This window comes from Podarcis tiliguerta (assembly GCF_965153285.1).
Source record: "Podarcis tiliguerta genome assembly, chromosome: 9".
In the NCBI taxonomy this organism is placed as follows: domain Eukaryota; kingdom Metazoa; phylum Chordata; class Lepidosauria; order Squamata; family Lacertidae; genus Podarcis; species Podarcis tiliguerta.
This window is the reverse complement of record NC_139542.1, coordinates 24282919-24293732: the sequence shown is the minus strand read 5'-3', so window position 1 is coordinate 24293732 and position 10814 is coordinate 24282919. Positions and strand designations below refer to the sequence as shown.

The 10814-nt window shown below is 40.7% G+C and overlaps 1 protein-coding gene across 1 annotated transcript; it reads right to left on the bottom strand.

Moving 5' to 3' along the window:
* Positions 1 to 73: 73 nt before the first annotated feature.
* On the bottom strand, positions 74 to 10749 carry RRH (retinal pigment epithelium-derived rhodopsin homolog). Its single transcript, XM_083457742.1, has 7 exons — positions 9427 to 10749; positions 6604 to 6794; positions 3788 to 3887; positions 2183 to 2336; positions 1355 to 1523; positions 494 to 672; positions 74 to 267 (listed from the first exon to the last, which is right to left on the bottom strand). The coding sequence occupies exons 1-7, from the start codon at positions 9530 to 9532 to the stop codon at positions 162 to 164; spliced, it is 1005 nt and encodes a 334-aa protein (XP_083313868.1). The 5' UTR covers positions 9533 to 10749; the 3' UTR covers positions 74 to 161.
* Between the last annotated feature and the right edge of the window lie 65 nt (positions 10750 to 10814).

The following is a 10814-nucleotide window of genomic DNA, read 5'->3' as shown; positions in this document are numbered from 1 at the left end:
GTTACCATCATAGCTACCACAGGATCCAGCTATGGAGTCCAATGACTTGAAAGTAAGCAAAGGCCTTGTAACCCAACTATCCGCAAAACAGATCAGACTTGCTTCTTTCCAGGGATTCGGCAAGCAAGTAAACATAGAGGCAATGCTTTCCATCAGCATCCTTAGGTAATTGTGCTTTGAGACGTGCTCATTGGCAAGAAGACATGGTTGATTGTGATCTCCTGCCGTGTTTGACATCTGACCATCGCAAAGATGGCCCTTCGAAACCTGAAAGAGGGAGAAATCCTTTCAGTGTTGGATGCATGAATTCAGTGCCAATCCCTCGAATTCCAAGAATTTCACCTCCAAGAAGTGAATGGCTCAAGGGCTTCACCATCCAAGTCCAGCAGTCTAACCACTGCATCACACCGGAACTCTCACATTTACAATTATAACACATTCTCTCCCCACAGAATCTCCACCTCTTAAGTTGTGGTAGAAGTGAACCACTTACTTTTTGTTCGCGATGACATAAATACAGGGATTATAGAACGTGGAGGACTTGGCAAACAATGGTGCTATAATTGCCATGGCAGGAGAAATTTTCCTGGGATCCCCAAATGAAGACCATAAACACACGATAGAATATGGTGACCACGCCACCAGGAACATTAAAATCATGACAACGGACATCTGTAAAGGAAAATGAACAAAGTGTGATGTCCCAAAATATTTTCAGTTCTGTTCTAGCATCTCTTTGATCGTTACCTCAGACCTTCATTCTGTCCAGTCCCCGTTTTTTGTTACAAGCCCATCTAAGGTTGGAATAAAGTAGGGATGGAGAGACACAGAGATGTGAGGGCGTGGGAGGAGGGAGGCTTGAAGGAGCCGTGAAGATATTTGGTTTTGTGAGGTGTAAAGGAAGGAATTTGGTTTGGCAAGGTGGATGGCGAGGGGTGGTGGAGTTGTCAAGCGACATGAGCAGGGGCGGCAACCCCTGATGCAGTGTTTTTTTACTACTATCATCCCTAACTAGCAAGACCAATGGTCAGGGATGGTGGGAATTGTAGCCCCAAAGCAGTAGGAGACCCAAGTTTGGGTAACAGTGCCCTAGTTTTTGTGTTTGGCATGAACATATGTAGCTCAGTGGTAGAGTAACTGCTTTTCATGTAGAACGTATGGCTGGGAAGCACCCTTTCTAAAACCCTGGGGAACCACAACCAAGCAATCCAATGAACTTGATGGACCTATAGTCTGATACAGTCTAAGGCAGCATCTTATGAGCTGATGAGTTGTTTCAGCACCTCAACGTGCAAAAGAAACTGATTTCCTCCCCACTGAAACAGAAAAGGGAGCTCTGCCAGAATGACCATACCTTTGTTACATCTACTTGATCAGACCAATCTATGTTGATGCTCTCCAGGCAACTGCTTCTGGCGTACCGCTTCATAGTTCGCGAAACATTGAAGTAACAGTAAAACATGACCGATAGCGGGATGACAAAGTTAACGGCAATCACAGACATCGTGAAAGAAACAAAGGATCTGAAAGTGGAAAAAACCCTGAAGAAGATAACTAAAAAACACCACCTTTCATCCTGGTTTAACTGTAAGATTAGAGTGAAACATTTTATGTACTGTGCAAGATGTTCTAAATGTGTTTTTTTATACTGTACCCATCAATAGTGGCTCCATTTTGGCTGAGTTTAGACACACAGCCTGAAATCCTATGTCCACTTAATAGGGAGTATTTCCCATTGAACCCAATAGCACTTGCTTCTGAGTAAATATAAAAAAGGATTGTGACCTTCACAACTGCCCACAAGGGTTTGTTTACCCTTGTCAACAGTAAGGGAGTCAGACTCTCTTGAGTCTCTAACTCCAATCTATTCACAGTGCACTATGAAGACTTTAAATATGGCTTTTTAATAAAATAAAAAACCCTTACTTTTATTTAAGATATGAAGAAAAATAATAAAAAATAATTTAAATATAAAATCAATACAATATATTTAAAAACCCATGTTTTATATTCTTGGAGGAGAAAACAGAGTTTGGAAACCTTTCTTGCCCTCTTTAGAAGCTCTTTCCTCCCCACCAACTTCTCAATATTTGCCACCTTTTATGGTAAGGCTGCACTGACACAAGCCCAGTACAAACTTACGAACAAACACACACGTACTACCCAACAAGTCAAAACATACGCATCATTTTTCCTCCAGTTCACTGTACAGGTAGCTCCAGTTGGATCTGGGGCATAGCTTGCCCAGCCCACAATCGGCATTGAGGCCCAAAAGACTGCATTGATCCAGGCAGCAAGAATCAGAACTGTGTAGTTGTTAGCAGTAAGTCTACTACCTATGGAGACAAAACAGTGATACCTCAGTTTATTCTCTCTGGTCGCTTATAACATTTTACACTGAAGTAAACACAGTGCTTTAATGCTAACAAAACTGTATAAACCCATAAAAATACAAAATCAATCTACACGTATTGTAGATCTACACAAGAAAGCCCTCAGACATATTAATACCCAAATTATATATTGGCTTCATACAGGTAACGAAATGGAAGCATTTATCTTCCCCTCCATCAACAAACTTTTTACAATCAAAAGTTGGCTCCCAAAAGACAAGAGATGACAAAACACCACCCCCAAAACCAGGGGTAGGGAACCTATCACCGCCCACAAGATGCTGTTGGTCTGCTAAGTCCCATCTGCCCCAGCCTGAACGGCCAATGTTCAGGGATGATGGGAGATGCACTCCAGCAGCATTTGGAGAGTCACAGGTTCCCCACACCTACCATGAACCCTGTACCATGAAAAGTACAGGGATTACCCCTGTACTTTATTTTCATTTATAGCACATCTTTCTCCCATGATGGAATTCAGGGCAGCATGCATAGGATTAGGTTCAGCAAGGTAGCTTCATTGTGTGCCTAATCATAGGATTTTAGAGTTAGTAGAGACCTGGGTAATCTATCCCAGGTTGCTCAGTGCTGGATCTCCAATGCAAGATATGCATGTAAAATATTAAAATGGTGCTTTTGCCCACAAAACCATCATTTAGTTCCCCTGCTCCCAGATCAGTGCTCTGAGCCTTGTGGCTGCACTGCAGCCTATGTTGTTTTATGACAAAACAAAATTTTAAAAAATCCTTCCAGTAGCACCTTAGAGACAAACTAAGTTTGTTATTCGTATGAGCTTTCATGTGCATGCATACTTCTTCAGATACGTGTGCATGCACACAAAAGTTCATACCAATAACAAACTTAGTTGGCCTCTAAGGTGCTACTAGAAGGATTTTTTTAATTTTGTTTCGACTACAGCAGACCAACACAGCTACCTACCTATATCTTGTTTTATGACAGTTTAATCTCCCTCTACATACATACACACACACACACACACACACACACACACACACACAAAAACTGGTCACCAAGATTGTCTGCTTTCGTCTTCACCCCTTTCAATTTCTCAAGTGCCAGATCTCATAAACCTTATTAAAATATGACTTGGTTAACTCTGTGTGGGTAACAAAGTTTCCAAAGAGCACTAAGAAAGCAAACAGAACTGCTGATGCTTTAAATGGCAAAACTCTGCAGCATTTGTTTGCTCAACTGGTCCTGCTATGCGTAACCAACAATCAACTCAAGCATCTATAACAAAAAGTCTACATGAAAAATCAGATTGCGTACAAAACCAGTTCATGAGTTTAGGCAATAAAATATAACCAAAACCTATACTGTGTTTTATACGGTAGTTGCAATATACTACATTTTTGTTGTGCAATAATATAACATACCTATATGTGGCTTGCAGATTGTCAGGTAACGGTCAATTGCAACAACAGTAAGCAAACCAATACTTGCCATTCCAAAAAAGATATTTAAAGCAGCATAGATCTGAAATTGGAGAGATTATATAATCATTTTCAAGGAATAATCGTCATTGTTTTCAAAGGTTTTGAACTCTGATCCTTGTTACTGTTATTTTTGCAGTTATTATGCATTGTTGCATATATCCACCCCAAATAATATCAAGTTTAGCTTAAAAAAATGTAACACTGAAGTTCCCGTGTTGGATTTTGGCTAGCTGAGCATTGTTATCTGTTCATATCTTAACAAGTTGTTCCCGAGAGAGCCATAAACATGTAATACATATAATTTCCTCAAAAATTGTATTTGGGTCTCATGTTTTTTAGAGATTTAAGTTGCTTTGATAACTTTTCCATAAGGGAAATGTTCCATACACTTTCCAAGCAAGTTTCCAGTGTCTACATTAGATCTTTTAAATCATCCGCAAACAAGCTGAACCATGCCATTTGGGGACCAAAGGGTGCTGTTTGACCTGTAACAACATATACTTCATTCATAATTAGTTCCCCAAAGGAACTAACCTTCTTGCAGCTCCACCACATATTGAGATAAGCCCCCATTTGCCGACATCCTCTCCAACAGAGTAGACTAGGTTGAAGATTTATTCTGTGACTTTTTATAGGTGGATGGTGCTATCTATATACTTTTTTTGCTGTTTTATTTTTTCTGGTAAATGAATTGCCATTTCCTCTATATATTTTTACTAATCTGACATTTCTCTGTTACAATTCCAGCATAGATAATACTGAGAAGAATACTGGTCTGATAATACTGAGAAGAATACTGGTCTGATAATACTGAGAAGAATACTGGTCTGACTCAGCCTGTTATGTACTGAGTTGAATAGGATCCAAAAAAGCAGCAGTCTGATTGGTCCTAGAACAATAGGATTCAGAATGCAGCAGTCTGATTGGTCCTAGAACAATGCAGCAGTATGATTTGTCCACAGGAGCCATCCAAACCAGCTCCAGGTGGAAGTGAATCCGCAACCTGATTGGCCTACAGGAGAATCCCAGAATTAGCCAATCACGTGTGACCCATTGTGTAAATAATGTATATAAAGCAGATATTTTGGGGAAACTTTCATTCCTCACTACTATGACCTGAATAAAGAGCATGAAATCCACACTCAACTCCAAGTATATTTCACAGCCTCCGTGGGTTTACAACTAGTGTGCCACAGGCAACACTGGCCTCTATTCCTTCCTTCCTTCCTTCCTTCCTTCCCTCCCTCCCTCCTCTGTTGTCCTCTTACGTCTATGCCTCCCAAAGGCTTGCACAGCTGTTTGTTGCAGCAGCCTTGGTTACAAGCTCCCCAGACAATTAGTGCCTCTGTGGCTGGCCAGGGGATGCTGGTTGCCAGGAGCTAAGGAGCTTCAGAGATGGGGGGCGGGGGCTGCAATGGCTGCCTGGAGGACTCCCAAGGAGATGGGAGAGGAGAGGAGGCTGAGGGAACACTCCACAAGGGAGGGTGTTTGAAAAAGGATGAGAGGCTGCCAGTTCGGCATGCAAGGGGTGACATAACTGGGCTCCTGAGCTCCACAGGGGTGCTACAGAAAGAACATATTTCGTCAAGGGAGCTGTGGATTCAAAAAGTTTGAAAACCTCTGGCCTAAGGCATCATCTCAAGCTCTGTTTCCTGTTCCAGCTGGCAGTAGCTCTCCAACAGAGTTCTTTATTTTCACCTACTCCCTGATCCTTTTAGCTGGAGGCACTGTGGGACCTGTGGCAAGTGAAGTGTTTTGCCCATGTGCTGGGTCCCTTATCCACCAGGTCTTCTGCCCATTTGTCGCCCCTAATAGTTTTCACAGCTGAAAAATGTTATGAATAACTAGACAGTGCTAGGAGTCAGACGTTCTACTCTAGGCAGCCATCTAGTGGCAAGCCCAATTTAGTATGTGTTTTAATTTACAATTCTGAAATGCCTCATTTCCAGCTTGCAGAGGGGTAAAGGTAAAGGGACCCCTAACTTAGCATGACTAAGCCACTTCTGGCGAACCAGAGCAGCGCACGGAAACGCCGTTTACCTTCCTGCCAGAGCGGTACCTATTTACGTAACTACTTGCACTTTGACGTGCTTTCGAACTGCTAGGTTGGCAGGAGCAGGGACCAAGCAATGGGAGCTCACCCCGTCGCGGGGATTCGAACCGCCAACCTTCTGATCGGCAAGTCCTAGGCTCTGTGGGTAGCAGATACCAAACAGCTTTGTGCTATCTGAAAAGCTAACAGATTTATTGTGACATAAACTTTTGTTCACTAAATTCTCTAGAGCCTATTTTATCAGCTATTCGCTCTTTGGGAGCATGCATACCCTCCAACATTTTCCCATTGAAAATAGGGATGTCCTATTCCATAATAACTGTGCCTCTGCTGTAACATATGGAGTGGCTGTTAGGACTGCATTACTGTTTGTGCTCAGAATGGAACATGAACAATTGTAGGAATGACCTAGATGCATCTCACTTGTTTACATGCATTCAAATCAATCAATCAATCAATCAATCAATCAATACTGCCCTCTTATACCTGGAGGTCTCAGGGCGGTTCACAGAACAAAATAAAAATATAAAACCACCAAATATATAATCGAAAAAACAACCCAGTCACCCCCTCCCCCCAAAACCCCACATTTTAAAAGGGCATAGGATGTCAATCAAATCAACCAAAGGCCTTATGTGCACTTCAGCTGGAACAGGGATAAACACAAACACGCTTTGGTCTTTAATTTCTAACTTCCAAGTACCTGGCAGCCTGCATAGCCAAATTTCCAGCTTCCATGCAGATCTGAAGCTGCAGACATGGGGTAGCCAATCCCACTCACTCCGATGTCAGTGAAAGCCAGGTTAATAATAATGGCATTGGTTGCTGTTCGAAGTTCCTTATACTTAACAAAGATGCCTAGGACCACTATGTTACTCAGAAGACTTACGACTCCTGTTAAAAGACCAAAAAGGGAAACTAAACAATAGCAAATAATTAACATTGACATTCTGGAAAAAAAACCAAAAACTCTATTATGGCTAATTTATTAAGGGTATCCATAACTCAGCAAGGCATTGTTTTTTTAACATTTCTATAAAACTTGGAAATGTATGCTAATGTTAATATAGTCTTATAATGTTGTGTTGCATGCTTTTATACAAAGCTCCTGTTTGTTTTGAAAATGGATGGATAGTTTTCTTTACCTCAACCCTTTCCAACTCAGAATTATTCATGCATTAAGCAATATTGTACCCAGCATATGTCCTGCTTTCCTCAAGACTGGATTACTGTAGTATGTTCTATATAGGGCTGCCTTTAAAAAGCATTTGGATCCTGAAGCTTATCCAAAGCAGTCAAAATAAATCATGGTCCTGTGTACAAATCAATAAGCAGGAACCATCCGATCACTAAATCTATACCCTTTAGGAACACAATCAAAGAGTTTAACAAGTTCATCAGTGGGAAAGCTCAGTCGGTAGAGCATGAGACTCTTGATCACAGGGTCATGGGTTTGAGCCCTATGTAGGGCAAAAAGATTTCTGCAGGGGTTGGACTAGATGACTCTTAGGCCCCTTCCATCTCTACAATTCTATGATCATCAAGCCCTATTTTCAGCAGTAAGAATCAACAAAGCATCACTATGTGCCCACAGGTCCAAAAAGGTTGGTGACATCTAATTTGCATCAACAAGGAGTTGCACTTCAGAAAACAGCTCCTTGCTTTCTTTGAAGCTTTTTCGTCTAAGGCAATACAGTCTGAAGCAAATAGAGCAACAATAAAACATTACTTCTTCATCAGCATATACGCTACTGTTTATTATAAGGTGTCAGACCATCAGTGGGTACTCAGTGTATCTATATATTTTCTCCTCCTACACAAAGTAACATAAGACACAAGCCCAGAAGATAACAGAACATGTTCAGCATTCCTATTGCAAAAAGTGCATTTGAACAGAAAAGTTGTAGAATTTTGTCATTTGTTCAGTTTGTGAATATACAAGTAATAGTGACTAAAATTTGAGCACTCTGGCAGTAAGATTAACTCTCAGATGGTATTGCATTTGTTATACGCTGTCACATTGACAATACTGCTCAGTGAGTCTTCCCTTAGAAGGAAAAGATTTGCCTGTAAGAAAACTGTGACTCAATTTATCGTGATAAGACTGGCCGAGAGTGACATCTTTAAGCAAAATAGGTCGAAGCATTTATGATCCAACTGCTACAATGAAAAGCATCCATTAAAAATATAGCACTGTAAGAATTTGAATTTTTAAAAAGCTTTTCTAAAAAATTATTTAATTGAAAAAAGTTAATGCAATATACTCGACCTATAGTAAAACCACCACCTACTCACAGAATGTGGAATCTTATATTGATGACAGGAGGCAGCCTTTGCATCTATGACCTCCTCCGTTGCTTTGCTGCATAAAATAGCTCTCCAGATCTCCCAGTACAGCCACTGCTTCAGCCAAAATAGAGATGCTCTAGCCTTTTTGAGACTATGCAACAGGCTCCTTTAGAAGCAAAACTCATGACAATGCTTGTTGTACATGTAATAATAAGCTACTCAATCTTTAAAGAGAATTCTTGCTCACACTTGCCACCTCCTTTACTGACCTAGAGCACATCTAGGGAACAAATGTTATTTCTGAGTATCCAATATAGATACAAGTCTTCAACAAAACATATAGCTGAAACAAGGACCTACAGTTGGAGCTTTTCCCTCACGAGCAATTCCAACATCTCCCATAAAATGTACATAAGATTATATTAGGTGGAAATCAATTATGGCCAATCCATGCACAATGTTGTTTTTAAAATATATTCCATAACCACTGCTATGGGAAATGGAGTTAGAGCTGTTGAAATAACAAGCCACTTGCTTCTTGAGGATAGTTTTGAGGCTGTATTGTTTAATCATTCACTGGCTGCCACTTGTGGCTGCAGCAGAGGACCCCACAACCAAGAACAAGGCAGAGAGGAATGCAAAATGGTGAACTCTCTGTGCTCTCAGACCATTCCAGCCTAGAACTAACAAACAAAGAACTTCATATGGAGAAGTAAACATAGGGCTGAGAGCCAATAAACCTGCATACTTTTTATTCCTCAAAGCTACGGGTTGGAGACAAAGCCATTAATGTTCAGTAGACAAACAGAGGCCATTGGGACTTAAAGTTAGTCATGATTTCAGTTAGCCTACTCTAAGCAAGACTATGTCCAGGTCCAACCTTCTATCTTTATGATAAATGGCTCCCAAAACAGTGACGAACACATCATTTTACAAATCTAAATAAATTACATTTCTTTTGCAAGTTAACATGTGCCATCTGAGTCACATCCACCCCATATATATGCATATAGGGAATTGCACCCTTAATGTGCATGTTCACTACTTGTTTAAGGTCATAGTTTTATCATTTCACATTTGATTGTTCTAAAACTTACCTATCTATAGAATACGCTGGACAAAAATCAATTAACAGCTTTTTTTTTTTTTGCACTTGCATAACACAGAATGCCCCTATTCCAAGTCTTAAATCCTGGTTTTTCATCCCCCCTGCCACAAATTCCATCAACATTCATACCTGCTGTTATCAAATAAGCTGCAACTATGTTGTGCTCAGTCTGTGAAAAGGCCGAATGAGGTTCATTTTCACTTTCCGAAAAGTTAGCAGAATCATTCAAAAACATTGCAGGGGAAAGAAAATTGGAAAAACACCCTCCAGGGTTATCCTGTAAATGGCCATTCGAAACACACACACATCCCCAGCTTTTGTAGGCAGATCCTTGTCCTGCAAAACTGACTATAAAAGTTCTTCCCTGCTGAAAAGCTCCCAAATGGATTTTCACTCAAAAGCAAAGGGGTTTACATTCCCAAACTATGAAAGGGGAAGGCTTGTTAGCTCAACAAAGAACAGCACAGAGCTGCAAGCGCATTTTTAACAAGATCCTTACGGTTCATGGCCTTATTACTAAAGAGATTAGCGGCTGCATAGGCCCCACACTTTGGACTTCACATTTTCTTTTTTTAATGTTTCAAAAAACCCGGCAGGAGTTGATTGTTCATCATGTGTATGTTTGCATTTGAGAATTCTGAACCAAGTTTTTAAAAGCTATTAAGCAAAACAATAACTATAAAAAAACCCCACTATTGCAAAAGACGGGGCAAAACACATCTCAATCTACAGTGGTACCTCGGTTTACGAACTTAATCCGTTTCGGAAGTCCGTTCTTAAACCAAAACCATTTTTAAACTGAGGTGTGCTTTCCCTAATGAGGCCTGCCGCTGCCAGTGCCCTTCCACCATTTGGATTCCGTTCTTAGACCGAGGTAAAGTTCACAAACCGGGACACTACTTCTGGTTTTGCGGAGTTCGTAAACCAAATTGTTCGTAAACAAGACTGTTCTTAAACTGAGGTATCACTGTATTTGCAAGAAGAGGTTGAAGATTCACATCCTGATTTGAAATCCCAACTCGGAATACCTGTAATGTATCTGCTTTAAGAGCATCAACTTTGATTATTTGTCCATGGAGTCCATTATCTATATCAGGACTGTAGCTCAATGGCTGAGTTGAGGCCCAAGATTCAATCCTCAGCAACTCCAGGTATGGCTGGAAAAGACTCCTAGCTGAAACTCTTTGAAGTTTCATTGGTGGAATGGCATTAATAAAAACATCCAGGTGAGACCACTTGATGTGACACACACAGACTGGGACCTGATGGCACAAGCAGCCAAGAGGCCAACCACATATTTTGGATAGCTGTGTATGAGTGAAATAATGCCAGTTTCTTTCCTCCCTGCTGGTTCCAAGTTATTATGGTACATTCAAACCAGATATCTTGGTTTGTTTCACTCCCAAACAAATCATAATCAGTAACCCAGGAACAAACCATGGCTACATATTATGGTTTGCTGGGAGTGAAACAAACCATGATGCCTAGTTTGGACATAACACCAAGCAAGGAATCGT

Excerpts from the sequence above, each read along its gene's own strand:
- RRH (XM_083457742.1), bottom strand. The coding sequence starts at position 9,532 with ATGTTTTTGAATGATTCTGCTAACTTTTCGGAAAGTGAAAATGAACCT. Across the intron at positions 3,888-6,603 it reads TTGGCTATGCAGGCTGCCAG|ATCTATGCTGCTTTAAATAT; the intron begins GTACTTGGAAGT and ends CTCCAATTTCAG. Across the intron at positions 268-493 it reads TATGTCATCGCGAACAAAAA|GTTTCGAAGGGCCATCTTTG; the intron begins GTAAGTGGTTCA and ends TCCCTCTTTCAG.